Consider the following 24720-nt stretch of genomic DNA (forward strand, 5'->3'; position numbering starts at 1 on the left):
GATTTCTATCCCAAGTCCCGACCATGGGAGAGAATCATCGGAGAAAGATACATTTTCATGCCTTCTCCTAATCAAAACTCTTTCTTGTCTGTGATGAGGAGTCTCCTGGCGGCGAGATCAAATCTTCCTGGAGCAGAACTCGACTCGCGTCACGATGCTTTTTCTCAAATGAACTATGCGTGGAATGAGGTGTGCTGTGCAGTGGCGTAGCGAGCCGGAGTGCCGCTCGGGGCGGGGATTCGATATTTCCCGTTTTTTCACCGTGCTCGACGAAAATGCCGCCCCCCGCCAGATATTTTTTCCTCGAAAACACTCCGTTTCTTGGATGCAAAACCCCGAAATGCCGCCCCTAAATGCTCCGTAGGAAGCGGTCCGCCCCCCCGCCCCCCCTTACTACGCTACTGGTGCTGTGTTATCATTGAAATAAATTCAAACTCTGAGAGGGCGGCTCGAAAAAAACTCGACGGGGCTGCTGAGTCGGAGCTCAACGCGCACCGAATCAAGGCCGCGAAAAGACTTGATTGATAGGCTTTCTTTATTGAAAGGAGTGGCTACAGAAGGTAGATAGTATGCATAATATACAACGATCAGTGTAAGAGCAGTGCGTTCATTGCATTTCGCGGGGCTCTGCTGGTTCGAAATGGGAACAGGTAGTAATGTCATGAATATTCTTCCGGAGAGCGATGAACATAGAAACAACGTTCCCGTTTGACCTGGTGTTTAAGGATATCACATCGAAGAATTGATTGAATCGTACCGTTTTTTTTTGTTAACGATTGGTACATCGGCGATTCGGAGAAACTCAAGAAACGCCGCCTTCCTTATAAGGAAAGTTCCCTATGGATGGGGTTCTTCACACGGGAAGTTCCCTATGGGTGGGGTGTCTTAGGTGGGAAGTTCCCTATGGTCAGGGTTCCTCATACGGAAAGTTCCTTATGCGATGCACAATTTAGCATTTTGACGTGAAAATGTCTTTGTCGCAGGCTTTGCTGACCAATGCGATGTACTTCGTCCTTCGAGCATCGAAATCTTGTCCGCTTTTGGAGCCTTATAATTATAATGCAGGAATCGCGGAGTTTCGGATTATCTGAATCGCATCACTGGGTTGTAAATTCACGGCAAAGTCTCCAGGTGCAATCGTTCGCGAGGCGGATCTATCATTCGATTCCTACAGCTGATTTCCACATGCCTCTGGATTCGGCACGAAAGCGTAAAAATAAGCGCGAATTATGGCATAGCACGAGGAACAGCTCCGGTAATTCTCGGGACTAGAGACCCGAAAATTATCGGAATTCTATCCACAGCATTGAGTTCATACTCACGAGGAACAGCTCCGGTAATTCTCGGGACTAGAGACCCGAAAATTATCGGAATTCTATCCACAGCATTGAGTTCATACTCACGAGGAACAGCTCCGGGAATCCTCGGGACCAGAGACCCGAAAATTGTCGGAATTGCATCCATAGCATAGAGCTCTCACGAGAATGAGCTCCGGGAATCCTCGGGACTAGGGGCCCGAAAATTATCGGAATTGTATCTATAGCATGGAGCTCTCACGAGAATAAGCTCCGGGAATCCTCGGGACTAGGGGCCCGAAAATTACCGGATTTCTTTCCACAGCATAGAGTTCATTCTTACCAGGAAGAGCTCCGGGAATTCTCGGGACTAGAGACCCGAAAATTATCGGAATTCTATCCACAGCATAGAGCTCTCTCGAGATACACGGAGCATGGAGCTGTCGCTAGAGCTCTAATTCAGAAATCAGGGAACTTCCATACACAGAGCATGGAGCTGTCGCTAGAGCTCGAATTCAGAAATCAGGGAACTTCCATACACAGAGCATGGGGCTGTCGCTAGAGCTCAAATTCAGAAATCAGGGAACTTCCATACACAGAGCATGGAGCTGTCGCTAGAGCTCGAATTCAGAAATCAGGGAACTTCCATACACAGAGCATGGAGCTGTCGCTGGAGCTCTAATTCAGAAATCAGGGAACTTCCATACACAGAGCATGGGGCCGCGAATTGAGCTCAAATTCTGAAATGAGGGAACTTCCATACACAGAGCGTGGGGCCGCGAGTTGAGCTCAAATTCTGAAATCAGGGAACTTCCATACACAGAGCATGGGGCCGCGAATTGAGCTCAAATTCTGAAATCAGGGAACTTCCATACACGGAGCATTCTCGTGAGGGCTCTATGCTGTAGATACAATTCCGATAATTTTCGGGTTTTTAGTTCCGAGGATTCCCGGAGCTCATCCTCTTGAGTATGAACTCTATGCTGAAGATACAATTCCGATAATTTCCGGGTCTCTAGTTCCGAGGATTCCCGGAGCTCATTCTCGTGAGGGCTCTATGCTGTAGATACAACTCCGATAACTTCCGGGTCTCTAGTTCCGAGGATTCCCGGAGCTCATTCTCGTGAAGGCTCTATGCTGTAGATACAATTCCGATAATTTTCGGCTCCCTAGTCCCGAGGATTCCCGGAGCTCATTCTCGTGAGAGCTCTATGCTGTATATACAATTCCGATAATTTTCGGGTCTCTAGTTCCGAGGATTCCCGGAGTTCATTCTCGTGAGAGCTCTATGCTATAGATACGATTCCGATAATTTTCGGGTCCCTTGTCCCGAGGATTCCCGGAGCTCATTCTCGTGAGAGCTCTATGCTGTAGATACAATTCCGATAACTTTCGGGTCTCTAGTTCCGAGGATTCCCGGAGCTCATTCTCGTGAAGGCTCTATGCTGTAGATACAAGTTCCGATAATTTTCGGCTCCCTAGTCCCGAGGATTCCCGGAGCTCATTCTCGTGAGGGCTCTATTCTGTAGATTCAATTCTGATAATTTTCGGGTTCCCAGTCCCGAGGATTCCCGGAATTCGTTCTCGTGAGGGCTCTATGCTGTAGATACGATTCCGATAATTTTCGGGTCTCTAGTCTCGAGGATTCCCGAAGCTGTTCCTCGTGAGTATGAACTCAATGCTGTGGACAGAAATCCGATAATTTTCGGGTCTCTAGTTTCGAGGATTCCCGGAGTTCATTCTCGTGAGAGCTTTATGCTATAGATAATAGATACAATTCCGATAATTTTCGGGTCTCTAGTCCCGAGGATTCCCGGAGTTCATTCTCGTGAGAACTCTATGCTGTGAATAGAATTCCGATAATTTTCGGATCTCTAGTTCCGCGGATTCCCGGGGTTCATTCCCGTGAGAGCTGTATGCTGTGGATAGAAAATCCGGAGATTTCCGGGTCTCTCAAACCGAGGATCCCCGGAGTATCCCCTTTCGAGATCTCCATGCTCTGTTGATAGCAGTCCGAAGATTTTCGGGTCTCTCATACCGAGGATTCCCGGAGTATTCCCTCTCGAGATGTCCATGCTCTGTGGATAGAAGTCCGAAGATTTTCGGGTTTCTCATACCGAGGATTCCCGGAGTATTCCCTTTCGAGATCTCCATGCTCTGTGGATAGAAGTCCGAATATTTTCGGGTCTCTCTTACCGAGAATTCCCGGAGAATTCCCTTTCGAGATCCTCATGCTCTGTGGACTGTGGAAAGAAATCCGAAAATTTCCGGGCTCCTCATCTCGACGGTTCTCGGAGTCTTAAAGCCGCGCCGGACTGACCGCAGCGCCAAGCTGACGAGCTAAGCGCAGTGCGAGGAGCTGCCTTCAGCGCCATTTGCCAAAATGGCCGCCTCTTTCGGAGAGGAGAAGTGCCAGCCGGCAGGCATCGGCTGCTTTCCAAAGCCTAATGGGGAGTGGACTTCTCGGAAGAAAACCCTGAAGGCCTCCCGGTCACCCGCTGTTTATGTTTACAGCCGCGCTCCTCACTACGACCCTTCCGCCGTCCTCTCTCCCTAACGAAGACGGACGCACTTCCATTCTACATTGTGGTAAAAGTCTCGTCGTGCAGACTTCAGTCCGGAGCACCGACAACGCTAGTTCCTGCTCTTCCGTGTTTTCACCATGGCCGACGATGAATATGAGCCCGAGGATCTCGGAGAGGACATGGGCGACGATGACATGGGTAGGCAACGTCGCAACGCCGACTTCTTCGCTGGTTTCCACGCCGGAGGAAATTCATCACCTGTCGTTTCCTCATCTCTCGTAGCATCTCTAAGATTGTCGGAATTATTCCAGGTGGCGATGAGAACATGGATGACTTCGATACTGCCGGAGGAGGCAACGAGGGGGACGCCCAGGAACCGCAACAAAACACGAAACGGATCACGACCCAGTACATGACGAAGTACGAACGCGCTCGTGTTCTGGGAACCCGCGCGTTACAAATAGCGATGGGAGCGCCAGTCATGGTGGAGTTGGAAGGTGAAACCGATCCTCTGGAAATAGCCAAGAAAGAACTCAAGGTTCGGAAAATACCCATCAAAATCCGACGGTATCTCCCGGATGGTTCTTTCGAAGTCTGGGGAGTCGACGAGCTCATCGTCACGGGGCTTTAGGGAAATCTCTGTATTTTCTGTTCAATTTCCAAAAAACATGTAAATATTAATCATTAAACTTCTCTAGAAGAGCAAGTCTTCTTTCACATTATCTTGGAGTCGCTTAATTTCATTGGCAACCTGCGGATGGGGGAATACCGACGTCTTCATCGATGAGAGAGCTTGGCTCGATTCAGCATTCTTGACGAGCTTTCCACACGATTATGTAGTTTTCTCCAATTCGTCCGCAGCTCAGTCGGAGAATGCATTCTTTCTGCCTGTGGGGTGCTCGACATTCCGAGTGCGATTCTCTAAGTCGATTGTCTTCAATGAGTTTTTTCCCTCTCGATCCGGGATGTGGGAATTCTCCTCCCAATTATAATAACGGAGATGCCTGGAAGGGGAGCTCGCTAGTCATTGACTTCCACGAATTGGAAGCCGACAATTTAACGTTTGTGCAAGTGGGGCCCTAAGGCTGAGAAAATCGGAACAAAACTACATCGTGTCCCGAACTTGAGAATCGCTGAGCGACCGACTTTCCATCGGGTATGTAAAATGTGCGCTATCTGGTCGCCATGCGATGAGGTATCTCCGCGAATACATGGTCGCATTCCAGAGAATCCTCATGTTCCTGGATCGTGGGCGTCCGTGACGCTCGCGCATTCGCTTGGATTGATGGATGAGCTCTCAAAGCGAGATGTCTGTTTCCTCGCTGCGCTGAGAATAGAAGTCGGGAGCTCGTGGAAAGCGATCGATTCCGGGAGCCTGGAGAGTGCGGAAGAACCTTTGAGCAGGAGATATCTATTTTCGGGGACTACTGAATTCTGAGCATGGTCGAAGCGCGCAATCGCGTCGATGACTACGATTATAGGCGGGAGCGAGCTCCGTTCTTGTGACCGAAATCATCGCGAGCTGCAGTCCTCCCTCCGAGTCGAGAGAAGAATTCCCGCCCCGATCAACTGTCGGAGCTCAGAATGGACGTGTCCTTCTTCTTGGGCCGAGAGGCTGGAATTATGCAGCGGGCGAAAAGACAATGAATCCGTGGTTCTTCGAAATGCGCTGATTCCAGAGATTCTATCCTGGAGCTCGCCATCTGCCGGCCTCAACCGAATTCGGAGGAACCTCCAAGCATACTGCGGAACCATAAATGAATTGATATCTTTCCTTGTTGAGGGCGCATGTGAGAATGCGGGGTTCTAAGCGATTCGGAGCGATATTCGGAGCGATTCGACGCGATTTCGCGCTTGAGATAGCGGTTCGCGGGCTTAAGGCGCCACAAGAGCCTTTCGGGGACGAGAAAGCACGTCGCACGGCACGATCCCAAAGAACCTTACGCGACCGCTCTCGGTCCGGGGGAATTTCGCGATCTTCGAACGCCTACATTGAGCCTCAATCAGGCCCACCTATTCGCGTTCGGGTAGGCTGGAGTGACCGTTTGAAAATCGTTCGACTCGTCAGCAAAGATCATCAACGCCATCGTCTTCACTCTCCCACTACTATCAACAAATTTCATTTTCGTTCTGCTCTTCGTCGCTGGTCAAGGATTGATTGTGATTCGTTCGTTTGTGCTTGCGCTTGCGTGGGCCATTGTTCCATTCTTTGACACACGGGAGGTTTTTGAGTGAAACTGTGAGCCCCTACACTGATGCCCCCGCGGGCTCGTCGGCATTCCACACTCCGGAACACAGTCTTCGGCATAAATCGATGAATTGATCCCGAAAACATTCCATCAACATGAAACGAAGGTGTGAATCCAGCATCCACGAACCTCTGAGGAAATCGAAGTTGAGCTCGGAAACCGAAACTCCCGACGAAGCTCTGGTCTCGCTCGACTTGGATCTCGGCTCCACGGATGATATGCTCATCGGGGGCAGTCTCTTGATTAACAACTCGGGCGTCGTGGATTCTGCCGCCGAACAGCCGCCCGAAGCTGAAGATTCGGCGGAAAGTTCACCGCAGGGAGGTGAGCCGAAACGAATGAGTTCCCCATGCTCCTGGGATGAAAGAATCCCGGATGACATGAGTACGAATCTCCGCAGTACATTTTCATTTATTCGTTTTCGAGCATTTCGCAATTTGCAGCCGTTGCCGCCGAAGGTCTCTCGGAACAAGTTGCCGAAGTCGGTATGTCGATAATCGACGACGAATGGGTCGAAGAAGGGGACGGCACTTGGCCTGAAGTGTGGACGCAGGACATGTGGATGGATCGGCGGGCGAAGCACCATTGGTTGTCATCTAAGAAACGGAAACTAGGATGCCGGTACGTCCTTCCGTGCTCTTCCTGTGGGAAGACCAAACGAAAGAGAAAGCCTAGCGATGCGCCTCCGTTGTCCCGCCTGCTCAAGGGAAGCTATTGATCGGCGGTTAACCTCTACCGAAAGCCAAAGAGAACTCGTCTTCCGATTCGAGGAAGATTCGCAGGTTTGGTGTTAATTCCCTCGGGAAAATCAATTATTGCCTCCAGTTTTTGAAATTGATGCTTTGCGACCAATAGTTTCGGAGGTATGATCCGACCCGGGGCATCAGATCGGGGCGCAGACCTGGGAACCAAGCGGGGACAAAAGATCATTTTCAAGCTTTCAGCTCAAACCGGGCAAATGCCGTACTAGATCCTGCGATCAATTAGTAACGAAATTTTTGAATAATTTCGGGGCAATGTGTCCGACGTCGATATTGCTCTATCTGCTCGACAAGTTTCCTCCATGAATCATTTTCGAATATGACACCAACATTTACTTTTCGCTTCAGGTATTGTTTCCGCGTCAAGTACATGGGCTACCCCGTCGGGGACAACATCGGATTATCCACGGAATGGATAAATTACCTTATAACTTGTAGCGGTGAGAGCCGGGAACAAAGACTGAAATCTCTACGAAACAAGATTCAGCGCCATGAAGTTTCTAGAACGCACCTTCGGTCGGAAGCTCTGATCAAGAACTACAAAGACTCGCCCCCAACTAGATCCCTGATGACCAACACATTGAACAAGAACGTCCACATGACGTCACAGATTTTCCGTCACGTCTACGAGCTCGCTAAGCTCGACATAAACTTCGACGTGTACCCAAGTCGTTTCAACGCTGTCCTGAGAGAGAAAATCTATCGAGATTTCGCTTTCGTTCAAGACTTCGATCCGATCAAAGTCGTTCAGCACATAGCGGAGGACTTGCGATCGACGTTCGTCAAAGAGATCACCGCGCAGGGATTCCGATTCTCGATAATCGTCGATCATGTCCAAGGCTGGTTGACAACAGCTGAGACCGTTTTCCTGATCTACATCCGTGCGAAGACGAACGACGGCCTCAGGAACCTGTTCTGGGATGCTATATCGTATTCCGAAAATCAAATGACCGAGACGAGTCCCTTGAGCGCGATCACCCAATCGCTTCTCGACGGCGGCTTCTCCCACGAGTTCCTCAACAACCATCTGATGTGTTTCGTGACGGATCCGTTGGGCACGCACTTGGGGGCGGAGACGAGTCTGTGTCATCAACTGGCGGTTTCATTCGAAAAGATTGTCATCTGGTACGTCCTCGCTTACCGTCTGGAGCTCATGGTGATGACAGCGCTCCGAAACAACAACTCGGACAGCTACGTTTGTCAACTTTACGAGATTCTTCATTCGCTGACCCAACTGAGTGAGAGGAACGGCCAAGAACTCCTCATCAACACACCCGAAGTTTATGAGCAGCTGTCCCGGATCGGTCCCGTGGTTCCGGCTCGAGAGGTCGCGTCGTCCTACAGAGCGATCCAAGCCCTCACCGACGCCTACTCGATACTTTTCGAGTATCTCGTTCAAGCCGGTAACGACATTACGCGCACTACGGAAGAGAAAGAGAAGTATTCCTACGCGAAAACTCTAATGGAGAGCGAGCAACTCGTGAGGGAGATCGGAATGGTGCATGACGTGCTCAAGTTACTCTCGACGGTCAGGACCGACATAGACAACGACTGCGATATCGCGCATGCCGACTGCATCCTCGTCAAAGCAATGGAGGATCTCGCTCAGTTGGCGAGCTGCGCCGGCGCATTCGAAGTCGAGGTTCTGAACGAGTTGAGCTCCCGCTCATTCATGGGAGTCGCTCTCACGAACAGCTCTGAGCTCTGCATGCCGGACCGCAACGCGTTCATGGAACAGATCGTGGCGCTTTCCAAGCAGAACATGATTTCGGTGTCTGGGCTTGGCGAGGACATCGTGGAGAACTTCATAAGCGACCTCTTCACGGTCAATGTTTTCAACTGGCCTCCGAACCCGCCCGAGAATTACGCGGACGATGCCGTTCGACGACTCTGCACAGTTTTCGACATCGCGGACGAAACCGGAGTCCGAAGCGCGTTCAGAGCCTATATCGAGAACGGGCGCAAAGCGGCTCCTGCCAACATGGCGCTCCTTCAGACCTTCGCGAACGTTTTCCCGCAGTCTACCTCGCTCGTATCTTCGACCGTGGCGAAGATCAACAAGCTCACCCCCGTGAAGTCGCCAGACGCCATAGGGAAACTGTCTGCCGCATTATTCCTGCACATAAACGGCGGTTCCGCCGAGCAGTTCGAACCGTTGTCTCTGGTGCGGACCTGGTGCTCGAAATACCCTCTGGTGGCGGACTCACGAGCCGCAAAAAGGAAGAAGCCCGAGCAGTCGGCAAAATGGACTCCTGTTGAGGCAGCAACGATTGCGCCTCCTTCGGTCGAGGTTTATCCCATCCCGGAATGAGTATCCCCTGTAGATAATTTGTACAACATTAACATACTGACATCGATCTGTTCTTGATTGACTACGAAGTGCCTGATGAAAAATGAAAATCGCCTGAGACCGGGATCCCGAGCTCTGTGAGATTGTAAATAAAATTCGGAAGCCGAAATCGCAGTAGTTCATCTCGGAACCCACGGGGCAAACTGTTCGAGGATTGATACTCATGGTCAGGAGGGCTCAGTTCACGAGCCCTAGCATCGGACGGGGTCAGGCAGCTCGCCCCAGGCGAGCCCTGACATCGCGAGGCGGACGAGACTTAAGGTCGGAATACCGTCGTCGAATGTTCTCACACTCGGAATTCGGTCCTGAGGAACGGTGTCAGTTTCGCATGACTCAGGGCCATGAGCCCGTCCTCCTCTGCCGAGACTTCGACGACCTACTCGACGCAGATCCCGAATATGAATTCATGAGGTTTTAACTTCATGACATTCGCTGATGACTGACCCAGATATCAGGATAGGATGGAAAGAACAAAGAAAACCCCGTGCTAGCACAGGTATTTCAACTCCGGCCTCGCTTTAGAAGCGAGATGGAACATTCGTTGAGTCCCTTTGTGATGAAAAATTACCACTTTACAAGAGAGAGAGAGAATCGCCTGGCTTTGCCGTCAATCGCCCACGCCCGCAAAAGGCCAGAGACTGCTGGTTCGCCACCTCAATTCACAAGAGGCTGAGGCTACCTAGCTGAGAATTTTTTCGTTTGCCTCGTTGATGGAATTCCGGAGTTTTCTCCGGCAACTGGAGGTAAAAAACCATCGGAATCGAGGAGACAAGGCAGAAGATTCTCGGAGAATCAAGGGTCATCGTTTCGAGCAGAGGAGCTCCGGTCGGGAATTGATAACGACGCTTCGCTCATAACGACGCCGCGCAGCCACGGAGTTCTCCTCCATCGTTCGGGAACGCGGAATTCCATATTTCTCACGTCTTCCACAAGGACAGCTGCACGTTTCTTTCACCAAGCAGACTCTTGCGAGTGCGCGCTGGTCGTGAGCGCCTCACCGCACCGCGTGAGAGGTCAGGATTCCGAACGGTAGGGTTTTGATTATATTTTAAGGATGCAGAAGAGCTTTCTCAGTGGCTCCCCGCGCAATTGAGCTGGCCGGCCTCGAATCCTTCCTTTCTCATTACTCATTATCATACTGATCGGCGGCATGTATCTCCATGCCATCTGTCGGAAAAAAAATTGAGATTCGTTCGATTGTTGAGTTCCGACGTTTCCCATCTGTGTGGGACCGCCGCGCCAGCTTGTATGAACATGACAGTATATATGGATTACTATTCTTATCCGACTTGTATTATCGCTGCAGTTGCCATCGATAATCAACCGCGACCTGGAATCGATCGTAGCGTATTTTCTCCTCCACGGAGTAGGAAAGTCTCATCGTCAGGAAGCGGAAAAGCTCGCGGCCTGGTCGGTGTATATGAATCCTCAGTCGACTAGCCGAGAATCTCTCAAGCTCCGCAGGATTGCCCGGACGCTTTGATAGAAACTATCCTCAGCTCGGTTGTCGGGAGAAAGCCACCTTGCATCAATCTCCGTTCGTTTCTCCTGACACTCTCTCATCTACTCATAACAGTCTTCAGTGCAGCTAGAAACTCCGCAAGGAGACGTCCCGTCGATAATTCAAGAGCCCCGAAATAGGTCGGCCCGGAGGAGAACTTCGCTCTTTGATGGCAGGCTCAACCGGTTGAAACATTGACACTGTCCGTACGCTGTAATACTCGCAAGCTCACTCACAATGCCGTCCAGCGAATCCGTAGGTCGGTCTCTCGGCCGCTCACACGCTTGGAATCCTGAAGCTTCAGAAAGGTCTTGTTTGCTCGCGTTCGAAGTTGAACAACTTGTTCGAGTCAGTGGCCTCGGGGCGTGCGTGAGGTAACAAAGACTCGTGTTTGTTCGTGGCCCCGCTCCAACATCCGCCGGCGACCGACGCAAAAAGGACAGTTCTGCTTGCTCCATTCAGGAGGGTTCTCCAGAGTCAGCATCGACGTCGCCATGTCGAGGCTGCCGAATTCAAACAAACCGAATTGATTAAAAACGCGTTGCGAATCCATTGTTGACGTCAACGTTGACAAGCGCGCTCGTGTTTCCGCCGGCGCGACTGTCTCAGAGCTGTAGAAAACCAAAACGTGCTCTCAGACTTGATCTCCGTCAGGCTCTCCGCTCGGAATCCATTCCGTTCACGATTCTCGTTCCGACCCCGCCCGGTCACAAATGTACCGAGCGAGCTTCTAATCGGGCGAGGGATAGCGAGCGAGCTTCTAATCGGGCGAGGGATAGCGAGCGAGCGGAACGAGCCTTGCGGGAAATGGCCGGAGGTCCCCCCTCTGAACTTCCGTCGTTCCCTTTCATTTTCGTAGTTTCTGCGCTTCTTCTGAGACTCTCTGAAGCTTGGCCCGACGAGGGCATGTGATTTCTCACCAGGGTTCAGCTCGATGTAAATTGCCTACTTGGATCGTGCGGGGCCGGCTTCTCGACAATGTTTCCCCTTTTCGTTCGTTTCTTTGGTTTTTTGGGTTTTCAAGCTTAGGTGGTCATTGAAGAGGGCAGCTGGCTGCTCCGTCCCTCACTGCCCGCCCGACTGCCTGGCTTCCCAATGCAGGTGGCCGGGAGCATTGAACGAAAGAACAAATCTTGCAGTCGGGTGAAGAAAATGAGGGAGGAGGAACAGAACATGGATGGGCGGGGGTTAAGGCGAGGGAGACTTCAGGGAAGACGATGGCAGAAGCTCTTGTCATCAACATCACGCTCATCAAGCAGGAGAGCCGCGGTGACGGCGAATCGCTTCGAGGGGGATCCACCACGCCCAGTACACCTTACCGGGTCTTCTGCATGAATATAAGCCTCTCGACATCCTGTAGCAATGTTCACTCGAGTAATTTTCCGAAGAAAAACTTTTCTCCGGATAGCGAACTTGGCTCCCCGCTGCTCCTCGTGACTATCGCTCTCCTAGCGCGTCCTTAGGAGCTTTGAGAGGCTCCAGGAGCTCGATATACTTACTCTGCTAACAAGCGTTCGTTCAAGATTTTTGCGCAATCGCAGTGCTCGTATCTGAAATATCAGAAATACCTAGGTACTTGTATCCAGATTATGTGTTTGTGATGAAATTGCGCACCTCTTCGATATACAGAGGAATCTCGTAAGAACGAACCACATGGGACCCAAGAAATATGTCCGTGGTCATGGGTTGTGAATAATTCTATGTGACGAATGTTTTCCATCATCATCTCTGTGGCAGTCAGCCAAGTGGGGGATAAACGTTCGTTCTACTGAAAATCCGTATACAGCTGGAACGGGAGGGGGGGGGGCATGGACCCCGTCATAGGACTCGGTTCCCGTCGTTTGCCCACACCCCCTCCCACCCGGGAGAAAATCCAAAATCCGCCCCCTCTCCAGCGATCCGAATCTGGCTCATAGATTTGTCAAATACAAGGCACGAATAAATTCTCTCACCTTTCAAGAAAGTTCCCTGGGCGGTACGAACTCCTATGTGGTATCGCAGTACTTCGAATATATTATAGGCGCTACACCGTCTCTAGCATGAGGATGTCCTGAACCTCTCGCCCCCCGCAACCGCCGGAAAGCGGACGTGCGCCCTCGGACGAGCCGAATATCGGCGATATCTCTAGAAACGACGGAAGAGCCTGCCCGGAGTGTTTCACCGTTGGTTGGTCCCGTTTCTTCCCTCATTCGAAAAGCTCGCTGCTCGGCTCGACCGACTGGTTGAGAGGAGTTCGAAGTCAGTGCGGGCAAATCATCCTTAGCTCTTCGGCAGCAGCTTTGGATCACGCGGACATAGTCGCGGCTACCTTGCTAGGCCCTCGGAGATGGTACCCATGACTTCCCATCGTGTCGAGCCTGGGAGATGTAATTTATTTTCGCTCTGGAGCCCTATACGGAATCTCATTTCTGATTGCGGCATGCGAAACTTAGCTAATTATTGGAACCTCTCTTCCAATCATGCTGAGTGCCGTCGAACTCACTTGTCGAAAGCTATTTGGAACCTCCAACTTGGGAGCGAGTCCGTGAGAGCTACCCGATCGCGTTTGGTCAAGTTGCGCAGAAGACACGAGCGGCTGTGGCTAGGGCAGATACATACACGAATCATGGATCTCGACCTGTCGTGCGGCCGTTGGTGTCACCCCGAGCAGTGGGTCCAGGATCGATGAGCGGCCTGAGCAATTTCGCGTTTTTATCCATGGCAAGCTCACGGATTCGCCAAACATCCTCGACACCAGTGTCACTACGGAGTCCTTACGTCATGGGAACATGCGCCCGAACCGCGACCCGGGTTTCGAACGTTTAACAACTCAGCTTCTCCCGTATAGAGAATCCTCTCCCCCGAAATGGTTGCATTCAAGTTCTATTGACATGCCTTGAATTGCCGACCGTAACTCAGGCGTAAGACGTCCGCTTAAAGCGAGCCCTCCGAAGAGCGGATCTCCGATAATGCGGAAGTTCTCATCCAGCGCCCGTATTGAAGACGCGAGATCCCTCATACGGACGTTTATTCCCGGCGGCGCGAGCAGCGTTCTCGATTATGATCGGTTTATCACTGCGAGGAGACCTCGCCTTGAATGAAGGATACGTAATATCTATCGCATCAAACTTCAAAGCGATAGCCTCTGCAAAATTATTCGGCCCTAAGGATCATTGGAAAAACGAGCGTACGACGAGAGCCCAGACTGACAACTTCCATCCCCGCGGAGCATCTGAATTTCGGCATCTCTCTTGGAATGGGCTGCATGCGCGTAAAAAGATTCTCAGTGTTCCCGGATATCACGGAGTTTCAGATCGCGTCGACTAATTCCGCGAGAAGTCGAAAACTTTGGGAATACGCTCGCCGCGGGGATTTTTCGTCGGACCTGGAGGTCGGGACGAGTAATCCTGTGAGGGAGCTATTGCCTCGATGTCTCCCGATTATATTTGACACCTCCCAATGAGCAGATATCATATGGTGGAATAATGTTACGGAGGCACCTGATGCAGCCAATGAAGTCCCTCTGCTCCGGCTTTCGCAGAAGGGCCGCGGGGACAACTTCATCTCCTTCGAGCCGAAGCATCTCACAGTGCCAGCGAGACGGGATCGTCGGTCCTGCGGCATTCGCTGTCTAGGTTATCGGGTGTAAATCGAAACTTCAGTGGTCTTTGAGCATGACCGCCGAGTTATGATGATGGTTTGAGGTACGTAAAGATCTTGGTAATTGCGATTATCACCTGGTTCGAAAGCCTTATTCCTGGCAGATCGTCGACAGGATCCTTCTGCCCGGATCCGGCTGCCTTTCTGCACATTCCCCCTCATTTATCAGCAGCTCATCGATTTTGCATTAGCTCCGGAGCGGCTCAGGAGTCGATGCCTCTCGAAAACCTCGATCAGGAAGCTCCGTTGTCCGCTTGGTGCATGTCGGCCCACTTGGAAATGCTCAAAGCATCGAGAGCGTTCAGAGGAGCAGCTCAAATTCGTCGAATCCGAGTAGGTCGGGAATCTCGTCGAATCGTTAAGGACAGGAAGTTCGATGTTGATCAAACAAATCCCCCGTCAGACGTTTCGAATCCGTTCGAGCCCCGATTCCACTTCCGCCAAGTCTCGGCGTCGACTCAGGTACCCGACCGCATCGATCGTTCGAATCTCGCTCTATTCGGGTTCGATTTGTCTGATATCGTGCGAAGGTCAATCCATACGCATGAAGCAATCGCGATTTGGCTCTCGACGAAAGATATTTTGTGTGTTGATTTAACGGCGGCAGGTTTGTCCAATTGATCAGGCTGTGAAGCAAGAATTCGAAGGTCCGACATTTCCGCCTACCACTGGCCAGTCGAACGCTTCTGGACTCGGAATTGCCTGACGCGTATCTGCCATAGAAACGTCTTCAACGTAGGCTGATTCACTCCGGGGAACTCAACAATCAAACAGGAAGCGCAGGAAACCTTGTTGCCGTTCATGAAGTGGATTGCACTGCGGCTGGGTGTACTGGTTCGTCAGCCATCCACTAAGCCCTGAAAACGCTCGAGGGGTCCTTACGATCCCGTTCCCCGCGAACAACCGACAGGCCTTCAACGGTTGCAGCGGCGGCCACATGGACGCAGGGAGGCAATTTCGCAGTCAGGGAGCTACCCAGTTCGCTTCGAAGCCAGACAGGCTCGTTGTACAATGGCTTCGGAGCGAGAAAAAAAGAGGAAGAGAAGAAGCCGGCAGGACGAGAATCGATGTCTCCTATCTCCGGCTTCAGCAACTGATAAGGTTTCGCAGCGAGACGACGCAACTTTTGAGACGATACGCCCGCCTCCGTTCGTTCCCTGGATTCCTCTCCATTTGCCCTCCCCCCTCCACAACGTTCTACAATCACCCCCTTTCAACAGCTTCGTCAGCTTAGCTCACTTAGGACTGTGAAAATTTCCAATCATTCGATCGCCGATATCGCCCGGTAGCTCACGGCATCCGGAGAATCATATGAACGCACAGACCCTGCACTCCATGGTACGATGACCCTCTCCCCCGTCCATGCGGGAAGACCGGCTCACTTCATTCATTATTCGGACGGCCCGGAATAGAGGGTGCGATGTCTGCGACACGGAGAGAAGTCGATACGGATATCACGGTTATAATCGCACCATGGCCGGCTCGATGCTGTGGCAAGTTCTCACATGTGGCTGTTCCAGGAATTAGACGTCGAGTAATTCTCCGTCGACGGCTTTCTTTGATTTTTCCTCTTATAGGAAAATTTGACTTTCCTCCATTGATACCCTTTTGCCCTCCCCGCAATGCGCGATATCCCATTCGGTGTGCCCCGTTTGCGTGTGAACTCATCGGGGTCGAAACAGCCGAGGGACTCTCTAATCACCCTGCATACTCAACCGATCCTCGCCGCGAGGGGCTGGGCATTGCGTCTCTTGGGGAAATTTGTTTGTTGCATTCAAAAAGCTCAGTTTGCGGAAGCTGGCGCCGCAGCCCGTAGCCTCGGCCGACGTAACGACAGAGTGTACCTTTGACGTTTGACGGTAAGAGTCATCAGTGTACATCCGGCGGCGTGGCATTCTTCGTTGATGGGAGTGCTTGCCTTCTCGCTTCCCGCGTAGCGAATGGGACGACGACCGGGAATTCGGTCTCGCTGGCCTCCCTTTGATGTCGCAGGTTATAGCGATGCTACTACCACTACTACTACTACTACTGAAACTCCGACAGGGAGCCGCGGGCTATGGCGTTTAGCAGACGACGAACGCTCGGACCGGGGGAAGCGGGGGACCAGGGGGCTCAGAAAGACGAAACCAGGATGACACTGCGATGGAGCAAGGCAAACCCAATGAATGAGTGAGCAGGGGAACGGGCGACACAGACCGAGGGCGCATCATCATCATATTATATGGTAGTACATACATGGCGTAATTTATGCTGACGAGTAAGCTGCCTGATGGCCATTCCGAGCCCGGTCACTTGTTCTGCTGGACGACGGGCTACGGCTTGAAGTCGTATCTATTTGCTCTTCGAGGTTCTCAAAGGAATACTTACGACCCGGTAATGGCGAGACGGAGCTCGTGGTGGGGGAGGGGATTCAACAAGGAAAAGAAAAACATGGACGGAAAGTCGGTCTCTGGTGGATGGGGCAGACGTGGGTGGCACTTTATAGATGGAGCATCAAACGACGGATCTCTCAATCGGGAATTCTCATACCCGACAGTAGTCCAGAGATTCGGAGGGGCTTCCGAGGAACGAGGATCGAGGATATGAGACCTCGTTGAAGCTCCGTGATGAGGCGCGCGCAAGACGCTCCCTTGGAGCGTCAGATTTTACGCCGGTTTCCGACGCTGAACTGCCCCTGTCAAACACCGTTATCGTCCCTACCACCGCCCACTGACGCCAGTGTCGAGAAACTGATGAAGGACTCGGAGAGGAGAAGAGCCAGAGAGAGAGAGAGAGAAAGCTAGCTAGCTACCGAGGCCGCCAAGGCAGTCGGATCCCGAGGAAAGGCCGCTGCCGCCGTTGCAGGTGGTGCCGTGTTTTTAGAACAGACCCGGAGAAACTTTGTACACGTCGCAGCTTCCAATAGACGTCGCTTACAGCAACTTATCGGGTCGAGGCTTGACGAGTCATTGTGAACGAGTCACCGCACCCTGCCACCGAGGGAGCGGGCCAGGCGGATGCTGCCGTCCTCTACCGTGCTCAACTTCTGATACCCAGAGATAATACGACTAATTGTTGGCTGCTGGTATTCGGTGCGGACGCCGTCGACTTGGAACCTGTGCTGCAGGCGAAACCATGCGGGCACCGTATTTTTAGGGGAGCGAAGGAGTAGAATTGGGGGAAATTTCCACAGCAATCAACCGGATGCGACGCGCATTGTGAGCCCCGATCGCCCTCCCCCCCCCCGGGACGAGGAAGGATCATGCCTCGGGTTCACGGAGGCGCTCCCTCCAACTATGTGCAGATTGCGGACTAGAGTCCTTGGGTCTCGGCTGTTCAAACTCCGGTGCCGGAGCTCGGCGTCGCAACGTTGTCGGAGGAAGGCTGAGAAACAAAATAGGTTGGAATCACACGTCGCCTACAGGACTATCCGGAGTTTCTAACATTCAGACGGAACTTGCTCACAGCATGAGTGTGTACCGTATAGCTAATTGGGTAAGCCGCGTGAAACTGTAACTCAGTTATATTCCGTAGGTGGGCGACGCTGTCAGTCGGTACGGAAACTTCTTGCATCGCAGAGGCGACGTTTTTATAGACCGAGTAAACATATCGTCCCGAACTTCCATCGCAATTCCGGTTGTCAGTTCTTCCCGTGGTTAATCCACTCGCATGCGAGTTAGCTCTCGACTCCGAGAGCGTTACACGTGACTCGCGAACCAGGAGAGCGCGTCATGTAAATTAATCTCCGAAGGTCGTAAAACACTTCCGTCTCGATCACACTCGGATCGTTGTCAATGACGCCAACCCGCATGAGTTCTGCAGAGAATTGGTTGCGCGCCTCGCCGCTTCCGCGGAAAATGAGAGCGTTTGTACGCGGGTGTCGCACGCAATAGTGATCTTCCTCGAAACGTACGACGACCGTCATTCAGCGGGCCAGTCATCCCGTCAGCAATCCATCGTGCGAGCCATTTCACCGGCAGCTGGTGGACCCGGATCGGAGCCCTGGCACGACTCTAATAAAAGACGCCGTAGATCTCAGAAAAGCGCACCGAATGTCGTTTCGCAGAGAGTCAATCTCCCGCATGTCTCTTTCTTCCCATTCCTTCCCGTAGACTTTCTCAATTCCCCGGCTTCCCCGAATTCATGTAAATACAAGCTGCGAATGGCATACGTCCCTAGGTGGGCGGTGAGATGGCCGAAAGGATTCGGGACGAGAGACGAGCCTGGAATGGCGGCAGAGTAGACACGGCAAGGAGCGCGAAGGACAGGGTGGCAAGCCCCAGGCGGGGAGAATCAATGCGACCCAGCAGAATTTATGCCGTGACGCCGATGACGCCACCACGTCTAAACGACTAATGCGCAGGAGCGACAACGACGCCGACCTACGTCCGATAGCATTGGCTGGCTAGCTGGCGGGTGGATAACTGGTAGATGGCAAGCTCACCCGCCGCGAGCGGGCGAACGCTATGCCGGAGCAACCGAGTCGGCGACGAGCGGACAAAGAGGCAGGGTGACGTTGAAAGTCGACGGGCTCAATACGTCTTCCTTTGTTGACGTCCTACCGGGCGAGCGGGCAGCCAGCCAGCCAGCCAGCCAGCCAAGCTCACGATCAAGCAGTCAGCTAACCAAGCAAGCCTGCGGACAAGCGAGCGAGTGAGCCAAGAAATCGAGCAGCTCAACATTGTCAAGCTCCCCTGACCTTGATGTGTCGATGTCGCAAAGACCGAGGATTGTTGACAGTCTCTGAAAGCCGCAGCTCCGCAACACAAAACTCTGCGTTCTAGGACCGATCGACGATGATTATCTCACTCATATGTTCGAAAAACGTTCTCTGGTTGCGTAATCCAATAGGGTTGTCTTCTCGTGTCTCCCAGGAAAATGATGCCTCCCTCCTATTTTCTCCCTGGAATGAACGGACGCTTCTCCTGTTGTGCTGATTCTCGGAGTGTACCGTGGCGGTGGAAAGCAGGCGGCGCCCGAGGAGGAACGAGAACGTTTCAACGGACAGGAACTCGAAGGACGGCGAATTGATAGCGGGGAGGAGACATCGAGCGCGCAAAAGGAACGGAAAATCTGCGAAGATACGGGACGTGGTCCGAGCTTGGAAGTGGTTTGATGATGGGATGACGGACACTCGGGGAACTTCAACGAGCGGAAAAAACATAAGAACATTCGACGTCGTTGCAGAGCTCTGCAATGTACGCCTCGAGATCTATTCGCGATTTCCGGCGGAAATTATGGCAAAAAAAGAAGCTGTTTTCCTTTTCGCATTCGTTTCTTCTCTGCCAACTTTTCCATGGGCTCATTTTTTCTTCCTCCCTCTCGGCTTCCTCGGTCTAATCCCACTGTTTAGTTTCCTACACAGGCCTGTTGTTGAACGGTGTCAGTGATGAACTGCGGTTTCGATGTCCTCTACGCTGTCTATCGAGATTTATTCCTTTGCGGGCCTCGAGAACGGCAGATTTGGCTCCCGGTCGATTTTCGAGAATCTGGATTCCTGGATTGGGCATCGGGATAGCAATCGTATATAACAAGGTGAATCAGAAGGATCCGAGCGTGCCACCTTCTCGTAGGAGTATCGGAAGAGTCCCCGATGTCCTGCAACAGGACCATGAACGGAGAGGAAGAGTGTGCGAGCAGAGGCGGCAAATAGAATGAAAGAGAAGGAAGGAGAGTATTTCTCGCAATCTCGATCTGCTGGCGTTCCGGCGCGTCTTCACTCCCGTGGAAGAAGCCATTCCCTTCAAATGGCTGTCGAGATCTCTTTCTCCGTTCCATCCTGTCTCCATGCGTTCGTGCTCTTCGCGTTCAAAGAGGAATCAGAATAAGCTCGGTACACGTAAGCGGAATCACGGCTCGCCAGATCCGTGAAGAAAAAATTATGTTTCTCTCACAGCCCAACAAGTGCGCGCGCAATGATCTGATCCGAAATTCGAAACGCGGAGGATCATCGCAGGGAATTCTTCAAAGGCATTCAGGAGCGTCGTCTACGAGGGGGATCGAGAGATGAGGGAAACCGGATTCCGTAATTTTCCGAATTCCCGATATTCAGGATCCCGTGCGATGAAACCCCGAGTCACGGGGGAAACGCGCGTATTCGGGACTTTTTCGGCTCTCCTGAGGACTGTTTCATTAGCGAGCCGGACAGCATCTTATTTCTTCCTGCTCGTCCCTCCAACCTAGGAGGGCGTTGGCTTATCCCTCACCGACTGGACTCCGATTCCTCGGCGGAGATTTCGAACCTGCGGAAAGTTGTCCGAGTCCGGTGCAAAGATCCTGTCTGAGACTGCTTGTGCGAGAGGCTCTCGCTTCGTGATTCTGGCCGCGTGAGAGGTCCCAATGACGCTGCTCGAGCGGTGAGCGGCATTCCAGAGTGGCTTCTCGCTCGAGAGGCTCGTCCGATCCCTGTGGCGAGGAATAACAGGTCCCGGCTCCGATCTCTCCGGGCGCAGTTGTTCTATTGCTCCGTTTCCGGAATCAATGCCTCATCGCAGGGGGCGCGGGACATCGAGCTGCCGCTGTACGCTCCAGCTAATAAGATGATACGGGAGATTCGAATACCGCACATTCCGCGAGGATCCCGCGTGGCGACCTGCTGAAGTGTCTACATTGTTCTGCATAGGGTGGACGATCGGATATCGAATGCCCTGCATGCAAACCTTCTGTAGATCTCGAATTCTTCTTGCCTAACTGCTTTTGATGCTTAGAATCCTCGCGCGATGATCGATTCCATCTAGCAGCAGTGTCAGATGATCTCGATACATACCAATTGAGGAAAAGCGAGTGGATCTGAGAGCTCGAAGAATTTTTTTGGGCCGAAAAGCCCCGATTATATCGGCAACCCGCTGGCGAGCCTCTTCGGGAAGGTATCGAAATACAGATATCCATAGATGCGTGGACAGGTACGTATGTATGTATGTACGATGGTTTGGTAGCCTTCCACCTTCTGGGTATGGGCCGGCACATGGGAACTTACAAAAGTCGATTTCACTTATGTAACACGGAATTCAAGAATGTCATCTATTTTATAATCTAATCCTGTGTGAGCTGGGATGAGAGCTTTCGCTCCTCCAGTCACCAGGTCGCACCGTGAAGCTACCATCAGCCGGGTGACATTTGGAGATTATGCAAAGAAATCTGGGATCATTGACGTCGTTCAGGCAATCATTGGAAGTGAAGTCAGGTAAAGTGATCGAGGGAAGATTCTCGGACAAACAAATCGGGAGGAAGCGCTAGAATACACAGCCAACTCACTGAGTCAAGAGCTCAGTTCTTTTCTCCAGGCGCTTCCGAGTCTCCATCGGTAGTCTCAGAGTCTTTTCTCAGAGTCGAGAATCGATCGAGCCTGACGTCCGGATGTTTTGCGGAGCTGCTCGATTCTCTCCTCCCCTCCAAGGAATATCGGAGAGATTTATTCCCGTCGACTTGTTTTGAGGTCCGGAGAAGACGAGGACTCAAGCCGACAGAGACCTATTCTCCAGAACAGGGAACTCGCTCGAGAGCCGGAGCGAGCGTCCTTTGTCATGCGGGCCGACCATTCGTTCGTATACCTGTCTGTCGATTTGTTTCTCTTCACCCGTCTGTTTGTTAGTCATTGTATTTGTCGGTGTGTTCAACTAGTCACCGCTCGGCTGTTGATTTGCTCGAGTGTCAGCGTGTCTGCTTGTTGGCCAAGTTCCCCTCTCGGCCTACGAATTCCAAGCCGAGACAACTAAGAACACATGGTGAACGTAAAAGAACGGAGCGGAGCGCGACAGGGAACCGTCTGAGAATACAGTGTCGGACGAGGAAGACGGGGCGAGAAGAAAGACAAGAGGGACGGGGAAACAGTCACAGCGAGGTAGAAACTGTCAGCTCAGTGACAAACGCAAGGCGGTCGGTGACTCGCAGCGAGCTCGCTCCGTCGCTATCTGCGGCTCCTTCCTCTGCTCTCGCTTATAATAGCGGGAGATCTGGAATTCAGGACAACTCGGACTTGGATCCTGCAGTGTTTGAGGAAAGTAACGATGGCAGGTGAGAAGAGGAAGACAGACCGGAGAGAAGAAAGCAAACTATGAGGAAGTCCCAGAACGAGCTCAGAGGAACAAGAAGAATGCGGAAGGGGGAGGGACGGAGAATAGGGGCGAGACAGATGGAGGAGGAGGGGGTGAACGGACGGGAGAGGACAAGGATCAAAAAGGGGTACAACGAAGAGACTCGATGTTGCACGCCACTGAAACGCAGCACGGACCGGAATATTGTGCTCGAGGATCTGCTTCGCCCTGGTTATGGGGAGAAGTCTCGTAGAGACGGGAAATGCTGACCTCCTCGGAATGAAATCAATTGCAGTCGGACCCGCATGTTGGGGACTTCCGCGTTCGAGGGGCTGAATCCATTTCTCGTTTTCCGAACCACTAGACTACTACGTCACATGTAATGCCCAAAGAAGACTCGATACTTCACCTACGAGAGAACTCGTTTTTGAGAAACTCGTCGCGGATCCCTTTTGTCTAAGAATCGATGTTGAGGGATTCGTTCATATGTGGGAGACTGGACGCAGGATTTTCACTATGAAACCTTCTCCTGTGATTGAGGACTCTTCACTAGGATTTCAAGGCGCGCCTCGGGCGGACGCATGCGATGCGTGAAAGGGGATCGTCATTTCTCGACCATTCAAACCGCGATTAAGTCTAAACGCGTTTGACAGAAAGTCGCATTTGATAAACTTTTTCGCTCATCCCGAGCTGTCTCTTAAAAGCGGCTCCGATTGATTTATACAATGATGGCCAATCACACGCGAGTGCTCGCGAGGATAATGTGATATACGGGTTCTCGAGGGAATATCATGGAGAGTTTCCAAATCAAGCGCCGAAATTAAACAACCAGGGGCTGCGCCACTCGGTGGGGAACATGCGTGTCATCTTTGCAGAACCAAGTTTCAGGAGTTGTTGTTGCAAATTCGACTTTGGCCGCCGATTCATGACAGCGAAACGCAGAACCCCCATTGACACAATACAACAGGTAGATTGTCGAACCCAATTTTTACCGCCTTGACAGTAGCAGCTCCAGAGCTCCGAAGTCCTGATTGATCAGCGATCAGGCTCACCCTTAGCGTCGCCGAATAAATCGGTAACCCATAACATTCGGTGTGGGATACACCACGATATATCATCGGGTAAGGATCGAGTTGAATGAGGCAGCTAGGCTCCTTCTGCGAGAGTTCTACGTGTAGTCTCCTTTAGCAGCGGATGTTCGTGGGAGTAGATGAGACTCAAGGATCAAATATAAGACCAAACATCGTTTCTCCGTGTCTGAGACTGAAGTTTAGGGGATAGCACCCAAAGGAGAATCACCTCTAAATAGGGCAGAGCCCTATCTTCTTCCGATTGCGGCCTGGCGTCGTCTGCCCATGGAGTTTAGAGTCCGGACTTCACGCAATGAACCGACTGACGGCCTGCGAAGTCGTGTGCTGAGGAACTGACCCGACAACGTTATCAGCACTGTATCTCGAGGTTTCCTCCCAAGGTCGGGATTCTCTGCCGAGTCGCGAACAACTTCCGACGGAAACTATTTTCTGTCGCTTGCCAGTTTTTCTCACTCGGGATGAACAGAGTGACCAACATGACTCGACTTTCAGCTAGTCGCCGTAAGTGGTAAGCTTCGGGAACATCACTCCTCGCTGATAGCATCTGGTTGTGCAGATCTACGGAGCTAATCGAGCCTCAGGTGAGGTGAGAAGGAGTCTGGCAAACTTCGCCAGGGTCAAATTGAGATAAAGTGTCGTCGGCGCAGCCAGCATGTCCGACGCCCATCTGCCCCGGGCAGAGAGAAAGAGTCGTAGGAGACTCTTAATTGAATGTGACACTCGCCATTGCTGCGCAGGATATCTGTTCAGGTCACTGGGCAGCCGAACGGGTCGCTCACCGCCCAGCCGGCTCAATACCTGTGCACCGAGCGAAGTATCGACGGGGGACAAACCCTCCCTCGGGCCATATTGTTGCCGATGGCGATTTCATTTCGCCGCTTCGGTATCGAATCTATTTCGATGAACTGCAATCAAAAGCTCGCCTTGTGAAACGTTCAATCAGAGCATCCGAATGCCTAAGATTGAAATCCGAACAACACCTTGTCCCCGTTCGATCCTTCCGTTCTACTGACTATTTTCACTGGGGGTTTCCCTTGTGATCTGATTCCACGCCGAATCCGCGTCCACGTCAAGGAGCGGTGAGAAGGTCAGTCTCGCAAATATTCGTCCCTTCGCCGCCCGAAGTGCAGAATGTTTTCTCCTATCTCATGCGACGCCTTACGATTGACTTCAAAAATCGTCTCGGAGCATGGAGATCATTCACTACTCCAACAAGTCAGGCGCAAGAAACATGAGAACGTGTGTCACAAGGTCACAGGAGACCGGACGACAAATGCGTCGTCCGGTACAACTCAGG

General features: G+C 52.0%; 2 protein-coding genes across 2 annotated transcripts; both read left to right on the forward strand.

Annotated features, from left to right (window-relative positions):
* Window positions 1-3834: 3834 nt before the first annotated feature.
* On the forward strand, window positions 3835-4537 carry Polr2F (RNA polymerase II subunit RpII18). Its single transcript, XM_003740045.1, has 2 exons — window positions 3835-4018; window positions 4132-4537. The coding sequence occupies exons 1-2, from the start codon at window positions 3958-3960 to the stop codon at window positions 4449-4451; spliced, it is 381 nt and encodes a 126-aa protein (XP_003740093.1). The 5' UTR covers window positions 3835-3957; the 3' UTR covers window positions 4452-4537.
* Window positions 4538-6164: 1627 nt separating this feature from the next.
* Window positions 6165-9141, forward strand: LOC100901480 (E3 SUMO-protein ligase KIAA1586). Its single transcript, XM_003740052.1, has 3 exons — window positions 6165-6393; window positions 6513-6690; window positions 7179-9141. The coding sequence occupies exons 1-3, from the start codon at window positions 6165-6167 to the stop codon at window positions 9139-9141; spliced, it is 2370 nt and encodes a 789-aa protein (XP_003740100.1).
* The last annotated feature ends 15579 nt before the right edge of the window (window positions 9142-24720 follow it).

The sequence above is a fragment of the Galendromus occidentalis genome, unplaced genomic scaffold (genome assembly GCF_000255335.2).
Source record: "Galendromus occidentalis unplaced genomic scaffold, Mocc_1.1 scf7180000076723, whole genome shotgun sequence".
NCBI classification, from domain to species: Eukaryota; Metazoa; Arthropoda; class Arachnida; order Mesostigmata; family Phytoseiidae; genus Galendromus; species Galendromus occidentalis.

Bases quoted from the DNA above. Each gene is read 5' to 3' on its own strand.
- Polr2F (XM_003740045.1), top strand. From the start codon at position 3,958: ATGGCCGACGATGAATATGAGCCCGAGGATCTCGGAGAGGACATGGGC. The intron at 4,019-4,131 runs GTAGGCAACGTC...GAATTATTCCAG, and splicing joins CATGGGCGACGATGACATGG to GTGGCGATGAGAACATGGAT.
- LOC100901480 (XM_003740052.1), top strand. From the start codon at position 6,165: ATGAAACGAAGGTGTGAATCCAGCATCCACGAACCTCTGAGGAAATCG. The intron at 6,394-6,512 runs GTGAGCCGAAAC...CGCAATTTGCAG, and splicing joins GGAAAGTTCACCGCAGGGAG to CCGTTGCCGCCGAAGGTCTC. The intron at 6,691-7,178 runs GTACGTCCTTCC...TTTTCGCTTCAG, and splicing joins AAACGGAAACTAGGATGCCG to GTATTGTTTCCGCGTCAAGT.